Below are 17,800 nucleotides of genomic sequence, written 5' to 3'. Positions count from 1 at the left end.
AAGTATAAACACCATGGGAACACGCTGCCGTCATACCGCTCAGGAAGGAGACCCGTTCTGTCTCCTAGAGATGAACAACAGCAAAGGACCTTGTGAAGATGCTGGAGGAAACGGGTACAAAAGTATCTACATCCACAGTAAAACGAGTCCTATATCGACATAACCTGAAAGGCCGCTCAGCAAGGAAGAAGCCACTGCTCCAAAACCGGCATAAAAAATCCAGACTATGGTTTGCAACTGCACATGGGGACAAAGATCTTACTTTTTGGAGAAATGTCCTCTGGTCTGATGAAACAAAAATAGAACCGTTTGACCATAATGACCATCGTTATGTTTGGAGGAAAAAGGGGGAGGCTTGGGTGAGGGAGGAAAAGCAACATCTCTAGACATTAGTCAGGAAGTTAAAGCCAAACGGACAATGACCCCAAGCATACTTCCAAAGTTGTGGCAAAATGGCTTAAGGACAACAAAGTTAAGGTATTGGAGTGGCCATCACAAAGCCCTGACCTCAACCCTATAGAAAATCTGTTGGCAGAACTGAAAAAGCGTGTGCAAGCAAGGAGGCCTACAAACTTGACTCAGTTACACCAGCTCTGTCAGGAGGAATGGGACGAAATTCACCCAACTTATTGTGGGAAGCTTGTGGAAGGCTACCCAAAACTTTTGACCCAAGTTAAACAATTTAAAGGCAACGCTACCAAATACTAATTGAGTGTACGTAAACCTCTGACCCACTTGGAATGTGATGAAGGAAATAAAAGCTGAAATAAATCATTCTCTACTATTATTCGGACATTTCACATTCTTAAAATAAAGTGGTGATCCTGACTGACCTAAGACAGGACATTTTTACTAGGATTAAATGTCAGGAATTGTGAGTTTAAATGTATTTGGCTAAGGTGTATGTAAACTTCCGACTTCAACTGTATGTATGTATGTATGTATACATATTTCATTTTTATGTACACTATCATAGTACCACACCAAATAGTAGAAGACCATTTGGCCTATGACAAAAAAACAAACAAACATTGTAACAATTGATTTATCAGCATATGATGTTGTTATTATCATGCTAACTGTTTTGTTATGTAGTCAATCAATGAAACACACACAGCGTGGGAATTGTTCTCACCTGGAGATCAACGGCTCTCTTGTTAGCGACGTCGGCCTTGTTCCCAGCCAGAGCGATGACTATGTTGGGGCTGGCTTGTCTCTGCAGCTCCTTCACCCAGTTCTTTGCTCGCGTAAAAGTGTCCTGAAGAAACACGCAAAAGGCACAGAATGCATAATTTACATTAAGGTTATGACAGGGTAAGAGATTTGAACTAAGCTCATAAAGCATTGAGAATTGATATTCTTAAACAACCAAACTATTGGTTTCACTGGTCATTAAAATTCAATTGGATGCCCTGCCTACACAGTTGTAAGGTGTAACAGATAACGAGCCTTTACGCACTCTGTTGGTGATGTCGTAGACCACAATTGCCGCCTGGGCTCCTCTGTAGTACATGGGCGCCAGGCTGTGGTATCGCTCCTGGCCTGCCGTGTCCCAAATCTCAAACTTGACTGTCGTGTCGTCCAGGCAGACAGTCTGTGTGAGGAAGGCAGCTGGAAAAATATTAAGATGGAGGAAGGGAGGGAAGAAAAGTTAAGAGGATATGTCAGGGGAGGAAAAAGAGCGGTGTGCATGACGTTTGGAGATGTCTTATATTCCTACATGACAGAGAAGCAGGTCTATTCCACTTAATACATTTATACCTGCACGTCTATCAGTAACGTTGCACCGCAATTGAGTGCGCCATGACACGGGGTTGACATGTCAATCTCTCCCACTCGCTTCAATGTCAACATTTGTTTTGTCATTACGGGCACTTAAAACATATCCAGTTTAAGGAAAGGTTTCAGTTGCAGTTCCTCAATTTGCTCTACGCTAGAGGAGGCCTCCGAACTGAATCGTACACACACACACACATAAAAAAAATTAAAAAACGCAGAGGCGTTAAAAAAAAAAAGTTACTTTGATACGGTTCTATTTTTATAATACTTAACATACACATAAACAATTTATCTGTGAATTCTGAAAAGCTATCCAGGGATTGTTCCACGGGGTTGTGTTTTTTAGGGGGTGATAGTAGTTCTTGTAGAATACGTTCAAATCTTCTTCAATATGGTTAAAGTGTTCTTAACTATGAAGTTGTTCATTTTCTTTGCTTTATCCTTTGAAAATAGACACGTGAAAAGATTATTGGGACGAGCATGCACATCTTCAATATGTACCCATTGTTCCTCTTTAGAGCATTTAACTATGTCGCAAGTACAAGCCCTGGGTGGCAAATTGATACAATTCCAAGTCTGGAAGGTTAAACCACCCTCAGACTTAGGAAGTTGTAAAAATGTCATTTTTATTCTATGAGTATCAACGTGACTGCTATTGATAGTCCACAGTGACTAACAGTGACTAATAAAATAATAATAAAATGGATACTATCAACAAACAGGCACTTTGTAATAGGCTCATAATGTTATGCAAGGTCATTTGGAAAAAAAATGTATTTTTGGTATCATTTGTGATTTTTAACCATGTCCTGCCAAACAGGTTGTAGGATTAACTTCCTAACGAGCACAGCACTGCTGCTTCTACGGATCAGAACTGCAAAGAGAAATGCTAATCCCATGTCTGTAAACTACAAACACTAGAATTCCACAATCACATGACAGCGCAGAGAGTCCATGGCCTCGTTCCAATCCTTCCTTCCTACCTCCCTTTATTGAGCCCAATCACTGACATGACTGGGTCATTAAATCATTGATTACTTACTAGAAGGGAGGAAGAAAGATAGCCTTTTTGAACAAGGCCCATTTCTCCAGCAGTGAAGAGGACCCATGAGGCATGTCAACCTTTGACCCCTCTAACAATTCTAACATTGCGGTCATTTCCTGTGCCCTCTATCGTTGACTGGAGCTTACTATTGTGAATTGCATAAGATAGGCTAATATCCGGCAGAAATGCTGTTCTACAGTGTTAATCCATTTCATTTTTGGAGGTTAATGATATCTCCACTACGGTAGCATCGTCCTCTACATTGACTTGCTTGAGCATACATTGCGTTGATTACAAAAGGTCAAATAATGGTTAAATAAATGCAATTTGTGTCAACCCTACACTTTTTCCTTTTGTCTGACATCATTTGCTTTGTTTTTAAATATCCATGATATGTTGATGCCATTCTTGCAATGAGATCTAGTAAATCCAAATATCACAGATATAAAAGACCACTTGATGGAATAGAGAAACCTGCAGTGGGTCATATCAAACCACCAGAAATAGCATGCACAAACAATAGTAAAAAAAAAAATATATACACACAGTAAATAACTCACCTCCGATGGTGCTCTCTTGGTACTCCTGAAACTGGCCCTTGACGAAGCGCAGCACCAGGCTGGACTTGCCCACCGCCGATTCCCCCAGCAGCACCAGCTTGAACTGGCAGATCTTGTTGCCTGCCGCCGAGCCGTTGGGTCGCGCCGGTCCTCCACGACCCGCCATGGAGCTGTGCAGAGGCTATCCTGAATGAGAGGGGCTTGGCCACGCCAAGAGAGACAGCAGGGGGGGGTCTGGAGCAGCAGTGGAATTCCGATACGTGGGGGCAGCGGTTGGGATCCGTATAACACAGGCACAGATGGGGATTAGGTTAGAAGGGCTGAGCTGATCGGCGCCGGAAACCAGACAAAGTAAAGAGAAGAAGTTCAGCAACTGGGGTGCTGGTGTAGAGAAAAGATAGATAAACGATTACTGACAAGAAGTAGAAGGATTAAAAAAATACCACAGTTAGTCTGGCTGGAAAGTCCCTGCAGGTATAGGTGGAAGTGGAAGTTAGGCAAACCACACCGGTCCTCATGTGAGAGCAGTCTTGCTATTGGCCACCTTATCTTCCTGGCATGATGTGTCAATATTGATAACTCAAACACTGGCAGATATGAAGTAGAGCCTCTTCAGTTAATGTGTTGGTAGGCAGTTGGCCTTCAATATCAACCAAAGCATTATAATCTATGTCCAGAAATACCTCCACGGGGTGCATCTTGTCAGTCTGATTTTGCATGGCTGGCTAAAAAACATTTACAAACTATGTCCCTATAATGTGCACTCTTTATCAATGATTTAGATGACTGATAGAGCCGGGGCACTGCATTCACACCACCGCACCTCCATCTTGGCACTCCTACACCATTGTAAAATATATTTAGGAAGCTATAAAAATGAATTTATTAATGTCTACACATTTGTTTTTTCCATGTGTATTCTATTACAGACACCTTAATGCATACTTTTAAATTATATTCTGTCAGTTCTTCCTTAAATCATATTTTTGGGGGATTACTAATGCTATGTTCACCACTACAACAACAACAAAAATACATAAATACATGTAATTTTGTAGAATAGAATTCCATTATTTCCTATGGAGGACTGCTCCTACTGGGGAGTGCCAATATGGCTGACAGGTGGCTTCCAAAGGCTCTCAATGTCCAATACAAGCTTCAGCAACCAGGGTTTATTTACATCATTGCTCTTTACTTTACTGTTTACACTGAACAAAAATATAAAAACGCAACATGTAAAGTTTTGGTCCAATGTTCCATGAGCTCAAATAAAAAGATACCAGAAGTGCCCCATACGGACAAAAGCTTATTTCGCTCAGATTTTGCACACAAATGTCTTTACCCACCTGTTAGCGAGCATTTGCTTTGCTAAAATAATCCATCCACCTGACGAGTGTTGCATATCAAGAAGCTGATTAAACAGCATGATCATTACACAGGTACACCTTGTGCTGGGGACAATAAAAGGCCACTAAAATGTGCAGTTTTGTCAAAAAACACAATGCCACAGATGTCTCAAGTTGAGGGGGCGTGCAATTGGCATGCTAACTGCAAGCATGTCCACCAGCGCTGTTGTCAGAGAAAAAGTCACCTCCAATGTCGTTTTAGAGAATTTGGCAGTATGTCTAACCGGCCTCACAACCGCAGACCATGTGTATGGTGTTGTGTGGGCGAGCGGTTTGAGTTTATTTGTACAGGGACAGTGCACATTAATCAACGTTTCAGTAAAAGTGCCCGTTTTAGCCAACCAGCTAATTTTCAACCGCAGTCCCTAGCAGATTAGTTTGCTGATGTAAACGTTGTAACAGAGTGACCCATGGTAGCCCGGGGGGTTATGGTATGGGCAGGCATAAATATGGACAAAGAACACATTTTATCGATGGCAATTCGAATGCACTGAGATACCGTGGCAAGATCCTGAGACCCATTGTCGTGCCATTCATCCTCCGCCATATAATGCACATGTCACAAGGATCTGTACACAATTATTGGAAGCTGAAAATGTCCCTGTTCTTCCATTGCCTGCATACTCACCAGACATGTCACCGATTGACCATGTGTGGGATGCTCTGGATCGACGTGTAAGACAGTTTGTTCCAGGTCCCGCCAATACCCAGCAACTTTGCACAGCCATTAAAGAGTGGGGACAATATTCCAAAGCCTGATCAACTCTCTGCAAAGGAGATATGTCGCGCTGCATGAAGCAAATGGTGGTCACACCAGATACTGACTGGTTTTCTGATCCACGCATCTACCTTTAAGGTACCTGTGACCAACATGGGGCCTAATGAATTCATTTAATTTGACTGGTTTCTTTAAATTAACTAACTCAGCAACATCTTTGAAATTGTTGCGTTTATATTTATGTTCACTAACGGTGTCTGTCCAAAAGCTGTCACTGGCGTAACGTTCGCTAGCTAACTAACAACTAGGACGTTGAGTTTCAGTGCACTGCCTAAGTTAAGAGTACAACAAAGTCTACCAGTTCAACAACCACATGACAGACAGCTCATACGTTAGCTAGCTAACTTAGATGACAAAACAACAGTCAGTAAGTAAGTGGAAAATGCATAGATAGTTGACTAGCAGCAATGGCTGGTGCATTTTAGTAGCTTACTCGCTACTACGCTAGCATTTGATACCTAGCCGACTACTCTAGCTAATCGTATTTGTCACATGCGCCGAATACAACAGGTGTAGACTTTACCGTGAAATGCTTACTTACGACCTCGTTCCCAACGATGCAGTGAAAAAAATACTGTTTAAACAATATAACAACAAGAGAACACACAAGGACGGTACACAAATATGATCAACTATTATTTAGAGGGGAAATGTGTTCTTTCTTACCGATTTAGATTCCAGTCGTAGTATTTGCCCTTAATTTTCAAATTATTGTTTTTGATGTTTGTTTCACATATCAGTGTGGCGACTGACTCTATCCTGTATTTCCGCGTTGTGTAACTGAACATCCGGGTTACACACACCTTCCTGAAACGAGGCTCTCGAATCTGGAGTAATGGGATGAGAAAGCTCAGGTTTTTATTTGTAAAACACGCTGCCGAGGTAGTCTTGACTCTAGGCTAGACTACAGTACACTGACACCGGGACCTCAAAATGCAAAACCAGCCCCCGGAGGAAGAAGGTAAATGGATAGGTAGCCTGTCGGTATCAGTTGTTGCAGTGGCCACCTTCTGCAGATATTTTCCAAAAAACAAACTAACGTTACCTAAATTAGCTAGCTATGCACTAATCCATGACGAAGCGTCTTCTACTAAGGGGGACTTTTGTGAAGAGTCCGGAAATTCAATCTGCACATTAACACTCGTCGCTTGCGGTACGGTTTTGAAAGCATAAGGACCTTTCATATCAGCAAGAAATAATAAAAAATAATAACAATTATACGCACCTTACGGCCATATCTCCATGTTACAGTGCTTGTTCACGAAAGACAAGAGTCGACCACCTGTGCAATTAGCTACCTATCACGAAAGGGCCATGTGTTTCGAAAGCCGTATAACAAGCTATGATTATTGACGTGTCTAAACGTTAAAACAAAGCGTCGGAATTGTTCACACGAGACAGTCGTAAGAGAAGCTAATGGCTGAACTGAAGGCAGAAGAAGGTAGAATGCAACCTAGAGTCTGAGAACTAGCTATGCACCAACAAAAACGAGTGTTACACATTACTTTAACAACTGTGTAGTAGATGTCGACCGATTAATCGGAATGGCCGATTTCAAGTTTTCATAATGTGTAATAGGCATTTTTGGGTGCCGATTATATTGCAATCCACGAGGAGACTGCGTGGCAGGCTGGCCACCTGTTACGAGTGCAGACTGAAAGGAGCCATGGTAAATTGCTAGCTAGCATTAAACTTATTTTTTTATAAAAAAAACAATGTTAACAATCACTAGATAACTACACATGGTTGATGATATATAGCTAGTTTAACTAGCTTGTCCTGCGTTGCATATAATCAATGCGGTGCCTGCAATTGTGTCACTTCTCTTGCGTTCAGTGTAAGCAGAGTCAGTGCCACCAATTTAGCTACGTTGTCGCTATATTTAGCAGTATTCAGACCCCTCTAGAGAGACATTTTCAAAAAAATTGACTAGTGACAAATCTAGCAACTTTTTCGGATGTTATTGGAGACTGATGTGATAGCACGTATCGTTCTTACTCCGTGGGCCCCACGCTGTCCCAAAGCACTCACAGGCGGCCCAGTCCTCCCGCACCAGTCCCTCCCAGCTGCAGTCAGAGCAGGAGATGTTCACCCCTCCTCATCCAGATTGCAAATGAATCGTGCATGCGGGAAGCCGCAGCTGGCTGATCCCACCCTGGCTTACATTCAGGGCAGGATGTAAAATGTTTTTTGTCTAGAATAAATCACTGCATTTGACTCAGTCACGTACTCACCTTGTCCACTGTTTGTGTGCCTCTCTGTGACATAAGCTAAACATCTAGCTGGCTAGCTCATTATGTCTTAGTCTAAACTGTACACTGAAAAATACAGAAAGGAGTGGGAATCAAACCCTGAATTCGAAGGCTGGTTGAAGCCGTTTATTGGAGATGATACACGGACATACTGCCTGTATTGTAAGGCTGATTTCTACGCCAAACTTAGTGATGTAAAAAAACGCATGACAACTCAAAACATACTCAAAAGGCAAAGCCTTATAACAGTTCCGCCCAAAACAAGCTGCCTGCCATTTATGGTTAAAAAAATTGACTGTAAAAAAGGCTGAGGCCACCATGGCATTAGCTATCGCTGAACACTGTTCCATGCTGGCATGTGATCACATTGGAGAAGCATGTAGAGCTGCTTTCTCAGACTCCACTGCTGCTACCCACTTCAAAGTGCACAGAAATTATTAATGGTGTTCTAGCACCATACTTTCTGAAAAAGTTGCTCGCAGATGTGGGTGACCAGCGTTTCAGCCACCTCCTCGATGAGTCCACAGATGTAAGTGTTTCTCAGTACCTGGGAGTTGTGATAAGGTACTTTAGTGACACCAAGCAGGCAATTGTATCAACATTTCTGGGGCTTGTTGAGTTGGAGGGAGGCGATGCCAAATCTATAGCCCCTGCTGTTGTGGCTTTCCTTGAAGTGTTGTCTTAAAAAAGAAACTCCTGGGGATAGGGACTGACAATGCCCCTGTTATGATGGGGATTAACAATGGGGTCCATAAAGTGCTGAAGGAGGAGTATGGCTTCAAATATCTGGTTCTTATTGGCTGTGTGCGCCACTCTCTGCAGCTTGCTGTAAGTCATGCTTCCAATGACACCATCCCCTGTAGTGTGGAGTACTTGGTACGAGAGACTTATAACTGGTTTTCAGTGTCTCCAAAGTGCAGAGGCCTACATGGCCATATATGAGACCATCAACTGTGGGGAGAAACCTTTACAGATAACCAAGGTGTGTGCCACACGTTGGCTCTTCATTGAACCTGCGGTTTCACGCATTTTGGACCAGTGGGAGGAGCTTAGGCTGCATTTCGCAATCACCAAGTCCATGGCTGAGGTTTTATACTCCATGTACAGTGATCCTCAAAATATATTCTATCTGACTTTTTTGAAGTCAGTGCTGGTTGAGGAACAGTTGGCCATCAAGGCTTTTGAGGGAGAGCAAGTAGATCCTCTTAAGCTACTTGACAGGTTGGTTAGCCTGATCAAGTTTGTGAGCAGCAGGGTGCTGAATCCACTGGCAAATGTTGAAGTACTCAAAGGGCCAATAGATGGATACATGAGTCCCTGGTTACTTTTTTGAGTCAAATGCAGCTGAGCTCCACCTTGCGCCTGAGGATGAAAACAATGCCCGAAAGCGGTGTGTAGCCTTCACCATTTCCCTCACTAATGAGTTGAGGGTGAGACTGCCGGACAACATTGAAGAATTGCAGTACATGTCAGTTTTCAATGTGGAGGACACTAAAGCACAATAAGAGCCCTGGAGAAATATAAAAAATAGCCAAGCTCCTTGCTGAACCTTAGTTGCTGAACCTGCCATAGAGAGCCTTGACCAAAATGACGATGACCCACCCTTTCTGTGAGCCAGCACAGCCTGTGTGTGTGTGTGTGGAGGGGAGTCTTGAAAAAAATAACCTGAATTAGGGCCAGACTAGTTACCATAATTTTCTCACATTGTCATTGACAGTTTTTTTCTATTGTCTCTTTTTGGTCCATTTAGATTGTTATATAACAAATGTAAAAAATGTTATGGTTAAAAATGTTCATGTTTTACTGTGACTTGTTGTAGGCTCCTAAGTGTACCACAAGGTTAAAAACCAAACCAAATTAAGAAAACGAAACTAAAAAAATTATCTTTTGGGTCACTTTTGATGGTCCCAAGCCCGGATAATTGAGGAGGGTTGGAATTGTGACTTTAAAAAAACAAGAATCGACAGAAGAAAGTTCATTTGTAGTTCTAAACATATTTAGTGTGTTTTTTACTCACCTTTTGTCTCTCCCACGACGTTATTCCTCTCTCCTACAGCGCCCATCACAATTATATGCACATGGCCGATTTATGCAAATTGGGTGATGGCGTCATTTAGTGACTTCCAGGGACTTTTAGGACAGCCAATAGGTACTTTCCTTACTGAGGAGTTGGAAACACTGGTCAGGGTATATGCATCAGTTTGGGTTGCCTGGCTCGTTGCGAACTGTGTGAAGATCATTTCTTCCTAACAAAGACCGTAATTCATTTACCAAAATTTTACATAATTATGACAACATTGAAGGTTGTGCAATGTAACAGCAATATTTAGACTTAGGGTTGCCACCCGTTCGATAAAATACGTAACGGTTCCATATTTCACTGAAAGAATAAACGTTTTGTTTTTGAAATTATAGTTTCCGGATTTTACCATATTAATGACCTAAGGCTCGTATTTCTATGTGTTTTATGTTATAACTAAGTCTATGATTTGATAGATCAGTCTTACTGAGCGGTGGTAGGCAGCAGCAGGCTCATAATCATTCATTCAAACTAGAGGTCGACCGATTAATCGGAATGGCCGATGACAAGAGTCGGGTTAACTGCCTCGTTCAGGGGCAGAACGACAGATTTTCACCTTGTCAACTCAGGGGATTCAATCTTGCAACCTTACAGTTAACTAGACTAACGCTCTAACCACCTGCCTCTCATTGCACTCCACGAGGAGCCTGCCTGTTACGCGAATGCAGTAGGCCAAGGTAAGTTGCTAGCTAGCATTAAACTTATCTTATAAAAAAAAATCTATCAATCATAATCACTAGTTAACTACACATGGTTGATGATATTACTAGTTTATCTAGCGTGTTCTGCGTTGCATATAATCGATGTGGTGCGTATCGTTGCTCCAATGTGTACCTAGCCATGAACATCAATGCCTTTCTTAAAATCAATACACAGAAGTATATTTTTAACCTGCATATTTAGCTGAAAGAAATCCACGTTAGCAGGCAATATTAAAAGAGGTGAAATTGTGTCACTTCTCTTGCGTTCATTGCACGCAGAGTCAGTGTATATGCAACAGTTTGGCCCGCCTAATTTGCCAGAATTCTTCGTAATTATGACATAACATTGACGGTTGTTCAATGTAACAGGAATATTTAGACTAATGGATGCCACCCCTTAGATAAAATACGGAACGGTTCCGTATTTCACTGAAAGAATAAACGTCTTGTTTTCGAGATGATAGTTTCCGGATTGGACCATATTAATGACCTAAGGCTGGTATTTCTATGTGTTTTTATGTTATAACTAAGTCTATGATTTGATAGAGCAGTCTTACTGAACGGTGGTAGGCAGCAGCAGGCTCGTAAGCATTCATTCAAACAGCACTTTTGTGCGTTTTGCCAGCAGCTCTTCGTTGTGCGTCAAGCATTGCGCTGTTTATGACTTCAAGCCTATCAACTCCCGAGGTGAGGCTGGTGTAACCAATGTGAAATGGCTATTTATTTTCAAATGTCACTCGCTCTGAAACTTGGAGTGGTTGTTCCCCTTGCTCTGCATGGGTAACGCTGCTTCGAGGGTGGCTGTTGTCGTTGTGTTCCTGGTTCGAGCCCAGGGAGGAGCGAGGAGAGGGACGGAAGTTACACTGGCAATACTAAAGTGCCTATAAGAACATCCAATAGTCAAAGGTTAATGAAATACAAATGGTATAGAGAGAAATAGTCCTATAATTCCTATAATAACTACAACCTAAAACTTCTTACCTGGGAATATTGAAGACTCATGTTAAAAGGAACCACCAGCTTTCATATATTCTCATGTTCTGAGCAAGGAACTTAAACGTTAGCTTTTTTTACTTGGCACATATTGCACTTTTACTTTCTTCTCCAACACTTTGTTTTTGCATTATTTAAACCAAATTGAACATGTTTCCTTATTTATTTGAGACTAAATTGATTTTATTTAGTAAGTTAAGTTAAAATAAGTGTTCATAGTTCATTCAGTATTGTTGTAATTGTCATTATTACATATATATATAAAAATCGGCCGAATAATCGGTATTGGCTTTTTTTGTCCTCCAATAATCGGTATCGGTATCAGCGCTGGAAAATCATAATCGGTCGACCTCTACTGTGTAATACCACTTATTATACACTAGCTATAGTCTAGGTTAAAGATGTTTTTTTCGACCAAGGCCATAGTACAAACAACAACAATATGTTACTTCATAGTAACTAAATGTAATCTACCAGTGGACTTGTCAATACATTTTCACACATAGCTCAAATAGTCCTATAACTGCTTGCATACCGAACATTGTAAACGTTGTTAGGGCCACCTAATATTGTTGACATTGTTAGGGCTACCTAATATTGTTAACATTGTTAGGATCTACTTAACGTTGTCTTTGTCATCAAGCTAACTTTCTGAATTTGTGCTTTGTATAGATGGACCTCTTCCACTGTCGTCTTTGCTCCTTTTTGTTCCTCCACTGCGTCTGGCGTCTGCAGCTCTGTGGCAAGTTGTTCAGCGGAGAGACATAATGGACTATGGCTTGGTGGAGGAGTTTGTCGCCACTGTGTTGGAGGTAGTTCCTGATCTGATGAGTTACAGAGAGCGAGTCCAACTCATCATGGGGCTGCGGGCACAGGTGAGAGATGGGACGGATGGGAGAGGAGGGATGGGGTAGCACAGGGCGTATAATGCATACAGTCTCTAACTTGCATGCGTAACTTAATTGAATTTTCACTCTATCAGCTGGTTCTGGAGTTGTGTCGTACAGATCAGCTAGTCGACCCCGAGACCATCCAGCCACACCTGAACAGGATGAGGACCTGTATCATCACTCTTAGTAAAAATGAGGTGAGTGCTGCTACTCAGTGTACAATCATGACTGATAACTCTGCTGGTGGTATACATTGGCTAGTTAAATTGACAGACTGTGTGTAATGCTTGCTGAAGACTCCTGATCCAGAGGTGGAGGCATTAAAATCCAACTTCCTGAAGCTGATTCAAAGCCTGCTGGAAGACCCAGTTAAGAGGGAACACTTTTTCCAGGTCAGTGTTGTCACTGACTGTGTAGCTGATAAGTTATTCAGAAAAACGTGGCATTGTATATTTCTTTCACTTGGAGTAGGTTAACATAAAATATTACTCAAAAGCATGGACAATTTTCTTCTTGTTTACTTCTTAGAATGTTTTTCTAAAGGAATTTGGACCCAAGTATGACTCCACACTGCAGAGTCTGGTGTGGGACTTCCTTTCTAGGCTGGAGAAGCTGCTTCCGACACCAACCCTTCATCAGGTACCATACTAACATGTTATTACCATCAGCCTACTTTCATGCATGTTTTTATACAAAAAAAAATGCATGCATATGATAACTTTTGTCTATTGCTCTTTTAAAGTTATTCCTCTTTCCAATAGACTGCAGCATGGTTCCTACCGGACCACTCTGTTCTAGAGGAGTGCGTGCAGTCAGTGTGTCACCCTGAGCCATTGAAGACCTTTCTCCAGTACCACAAGCCATATAGACATCTGCACCACAATGGTAAGAGGTAGACTTAGAAAATTAAAAGAACGCTATCCATTGTATTTATGTTACGTGGAGCTTTTTTGTCGTTGTCGGAAGGAAACCTCGATCTCCAAAACAGACTATTTCAGAAAATTGAAAAAAAAGCCATAATTTACCATTAACGAACATAAAATTATGAATCTTCAGAAGCTATTTAGAATACATTTTCGTAGTCCTAGAGTCATGAAATGTTCAGAGTACATAGAAGGGAGTTACTGCTTTCAATACATGTAAAAAGGGAGTTAAGGTTTTCATCCTTGTGAATGTCAAGATATTGATTTGTGTCCTAAAACTACAAAAGTAGGATCTGGGTTTGATATATAACATTTCTAACGTTTGACTTGCATGTTTTGATATAGACTTGTGTTTTCTTGTCCTCAGCTCTATCTTCGGGTGACAACCACAGCTCGCTGTCACTCTCGCTCCTAGAAACAGTTGAGATCTTTGAAACAGAGATCAAATCCGATCCTATGCAAGGGTTTATGAACATTCTAAGCTCTGCCTCATCTGTCAACGAGTCAGAAATGAACAGACATTTTCACCAACCTCAAACTGACAGTAGGCTGAAAATCCAAAGAAACCCTCACAGCAGCCAACCGGAAGTACAGGAGAGTTCTAGTTTGTCTACTTCCTGTCTGTTCCTTCAGCCCACAGTGCTGCTGCACAGACTTGACCTTGCTGATATGCCGTTACCTGTGTCCTCTCCAACATTGAGTCCAACATTGAGGATAAAGAGTGTACCTCAGTATTCTTTGACGCCTGACCCATCCTATACAATGGGGAAATCTAACAGAAGCAAGCGTGTCAAAATGTGCTCCTTATGTGGGAAGACTTTTATTGAAGCAGAAGATTTGATGGCACACATGAGATCTCACACTGAGCAGAGTCCTTACCAGTCTTTTGAAGAGCTTAACATGTCTACATCTTTTGAGGATGGGATAGAGATATCCCAGCCCCATGGCACTTCACCCCTGAGCCCAACAACTTCCGAAGTTTGTCCCACTCCAAGACAGTCCTCCAAGTCCAGACAGTCCTCCAAATCCAGAACATGTCACGTATGTCACAAGACTTTCTATACTGTATATTCAATGAGAAAGCACATGATTTTCAAACATGATCAGCTCATTTACCAGTGCCTTGACTGTGGAGAACAATTCGAGAGAAAGTTTCATTTGAGGGAACATAAGGCAGAGTGCCATCCCACTCTGTCATCCAAAGCCAGAACATGCCATTTGTGTAACAAGACTTTCGGCGGCCCATATTTAATGAGAAAACACCTAAAATCCCAACATGATCAGCTCCCTTACCAGTGCCGCGATTGTGGAGAACATTTTAAGAGGAAATGTCATTTGAAGGAACATACGAAAAACTGCCCCACAATGTTTTCCTGCCTCAGCTGTGGAGAAAAGTTTGAGGAAAAAGGTGTCATTTGAAGGAGCATAAAAAAGAGTGCTTGGCAGTGAGAAAGCTCTTCTCTTGCTCTCTGTGCAAGAAGACCTTCATTGAAGCAAGGGGGTTGACCGCACACATGAGCTCTCACGAGAAAAGGTCTAATTTGAAAGAACCTAAAGTGTGCTTAGCTGCAAAGAGGCGCCACCTTTGCTCGATGTGTAATGAAACATTCATTAAAGGACACGATTTGAAAGCACCCTGGAGATCATGCACTTACCAGTGCACCCAGTGTTTGCAAAGCTTTGAACATCAGGAGAACTTAGAGAAACATCTGCAGAATGCTCGTGAGGAGGCAGCTCAACTGGAAGAGGTTAACACGTTTACACCATCTTTTGAGGAGGAGATGGAGACATCCCAGCCCCACAACACTTCCAATGTTGGTCGCAATCAAAGATACTCTTTCAGAGCCAGAACATGCCGTCTGTGTCACAAGACTTTCAACAGTATAGCTTTAATGCGAACGCACCTGAATTCCAAACATGCTCAGCTCCCTTACCAGTGCCTCTGATGTGGAGAGAATTTCAAGAGGAAGATTAATTTGAAAGCACATAGGAAAGAGCGCCATCCCACTCCAAGTCTCCAACCCAAGGAGTCCGTCAAAGCCAGAACATGCCGCTTGTGTCACAATACTTTTGACAGTACATTTTTTATGAGAAAGCACCTCAAATCCCAGCATGGCCAGCTCCCTTACCAGTGCCTGGGCTGTGGAGGAAATTTCATAAAGAACTCTCATTTGAGGGAGCATAAAAAAAAGTGCTTTCAGAGACCACAGCAAGACTTGATGGAGTCAAATGAGGGAGTCGATCCAAACCAGCACCAAAGGGATGTTGATCCAGCAGATAGCAGCAGCTCTCTGGCAACAAGGGAGAGTGAGACAGAGATTCCACAGTCCCACAGCTCTTTAAACCTTATAAACTCCGATACATCCCCCACTCAGAAACCCTATCTTTGTGAAATATGTGGTAAGGATTTCCTGATGCTGTTTCGAATGAAAGAACATATGAGAGCACACACAGGAGAGCGCCCTTTCCCTTGCCGAGACTGTGGCAAAGGTTTTAGCAGAAGGCGGAGTCTGAAACGCCATCGATTGATTCATACAGAAGATCGGCCATTCCTTTGCACAGACTGCGGCAAAAGTTTTTCTACAGAGGCCAGTCTGAAATCCCATCGACTGATTCATACAGGAGAACGGCCATTTGCATGCACTTTATGCAAGTTGCGCTATCTCACAAAAAACACCTGCAAAGACATATGAAAAAACATTGTTTTAAAACAAAACATTTTAACGGTGTGTATGATGTGCAAAAGCTTTTTTTTACAGTGAGTAGTCAGTTGAGTCCAGCTGTTGTGTGTACATTTTCCTATTTAAGTAACCCAGCCTGAGACCTGAAGACTTGGTTTTACAAGGTGATGGGCAGGCTTAAGCTCAGCAGGCTAACACAGTCTTGTGGTGCACAGGAGACCTGGTCTCGAATCCAGTAAGTAACACCAGCAACCCCTTCTCACCAAATGTTTCTACTGAATTTACTTTTAGTACTGCAAATGACTTTTACTTTGACTCATTATTATGATGAAAGTGTCGTTTTAGATTGTATTCCTCGTGGAGAATTGATAACATGACTGCCTCAGGTGTATATGTGTTCATCCTGTGCTACAAATCAATTACGCATCTTCTGTGTTTTATTAGTCATGCCACATGTAATTTTTAGTGGTGTAAAGTACTTAAGTATTACTTTAAAGTATTTTTACTTAAGTCTTTTTTGGGTATCTGTACTTTACTATTTATATTTTTTAGCACTTTTATTTCACTACATTCCGAAAGAAAATAATGTACTTTTTACTCCATACATTTGCCCTGACACCCAAAAGCACTCGTTACATTTTGAATGCTTAACAGGACAGGAAAATGCCCCAATTTACACACTTATCAAGAGAACATCCCACCTGCCTATGAACTGGCGGACTCGCTAAACACAAATGCTTCATTTGTAAATTATGTTCGAGTGTGCCCCTGGCTATGCGTAAAATAAATATCCAAGAAATTCGTGCCGTCTGGTTTGTTAACATAAGGAATTTTAAATGATTTTTACTTTCTTGATACTTAATTATATTTTAACAATTACATTTACCTTTGACACTTAAGTATATTTAAAACCAAATACTTTTTGACTTTTACCCAAGTAGTATTTTATTGGGTGACTTTCACTTTTACTTGAGTCATTTTCTATTAAGGTACCTTTACCTTTACTCAAGAATGACAATTGTGTATTTTGTCCACCACTGGTAGTTTTCTCTTGACTTGAATGTATTTACATGCAGAGATTTTTTTTTTTTTTAATTACTATTTCAGTAAATGTACTTCTCAGTAGTTTAGCCTTCAGCAACCCATTGTGAATAGAATTTACAAACTGCAATATGTGGTGAAGATTAAACATAACACAAGAAACCCATTATTTTGTACACAATGGTCCATTTTGTTATCCCTCCATGTTATTTATTTTGTATGTGTACAAATTTAAAGATTTTCCACGTAAATATCAGCAATAAGAGTGTGTGTGTATTCTTTGTGGTTTTGGATAGTATTGGTGCTACTGAGTTATTTCAATACAATGATGCAGTTGAGTCATTGTCCAAAAATGGACGGATTGTGGTTAAAGAAGCAGACAAAGGTGGCACTACAGTGGTGTAGAGTAAACGCATGTGACAGAAGCCTGCCGTCAATTAGACAATGATGAATTCTACCAATCTCTTACCTTCAACCCTACAGAGGACCTAAAAACTGAATTGAAAGGGATCCTCACAGAAGCTAAGGAGAATGGCTACATTTCAGACAATGAGTTCAAATCTATTTTCAATGGCAGTCCGCGTTTGGCTTCTTTTTTGATCTTCTTCCGAAAGTCCACAAGAATCTTAAACCTCCCAGGCAGACAGGTCATATGAAAGTCTGACAGAACC

The 17,800-nt window shown here is 41.4% G+C and overlaps 2 protein-coding genes across 7 annotated transcripts in view; one reads left to right on the top strand and one right to left on the bottom strand.

Moving 5' to 3' along the window:
* Window positions 1–7,585, bottom strand: part of LOC110491689 (ras-related protein Rab-5C) — a 13,383-nt gene extending 5,798 nt beyond the window's left edge. Inside the window, exons 1-4 of one of the 5 annotated variants that reach the window (XM_036946585.1) lie at window positions 7,567–7,585; window positions 3,385–3,765; window positions 1,460–1,611; window positions 1,136–1,258 (exon numbers count right to left, since the gene is read on the bottom strand). In XM_036946585.1, coding sequence (XP_036802480.1) covers window positions 1,136–1,258; window positions 1,460–1,611; window positions 3,385–3,550 — 441 coding nt within the window. In that variant the 5' untranslated portion in view covers window positions 3,551–3,765; window positions 7,567–7,585. Of the gene's footprint in view, window positions 1–1,135; window positions 1,259–1,459; window positions 1,612–3,384; window positions 3,766–6,234; window positions 6,391–6,793; window positions 7,188–7,566 lie in introns of those variants that run through there. The other 4 variants (XM_036946586.1, XM_021565322.2, XM_021565323.2 and 1 more) reach the window with 4 other exon arrangements.
* Window positions 6,389–17,293, top strand: LOC110491688 (zinc finger protein 768). 2 transcript variants are annotated; one of them, XM_036946584.1, is made up of 7 exons: window positions 6,389–6,529; window positions 12,267–12,469; window positions 12,577–12,681; window positions 12,781–12,876; window positions 13,028–13,123; window positions 13,246–13,369; window positions 13,775–17,293. In XM_036946584.1, the coding sequence occupies exons 1-7, from the start codon at window positions 6,502–6,504 to the stop codon at window positions 14,824–14,826; spliced, it is 1,704 nt and encodes a 567-aa protein (XP_036802479.1). In that variant the 5' UTR covers window positions 6,389–6,501; the 3' UTR covers window positions 14,827–17,293. The 2 variants fall into 2 exon arrangements, with proteins under 2 accessions (XP_036802479.1, XP_036802478.1); XM_036946583.1 differs by having other exon boundaries at window positions 13,013–13,123.
* The last annotated feature ends 507 nt before the right edge of the window (window positions 17,294–17,800 follow it).

This window comes from Oncorhynchus mykiss, chromosome 16 (genome assembly GCF_013265735.2).
Source record: "Oncorhynchus mykiss isolate Arlee chromosome 16, USDA_OmykA_1.1, whole genome shotgun sequence".
NCBI classification, from domain to species: domain Eukaryota; kingdom Metazoa; phylum Chordata; class Actinopteri; order Salmoniformes; family Salmonidae; genus Oncorhynchus; species Oncorhynchus mykiss.
Note: the sequence above shows the minus strand (reverse complement) of the source record. Positions and strands in the feature narration are given on the sequence as shown.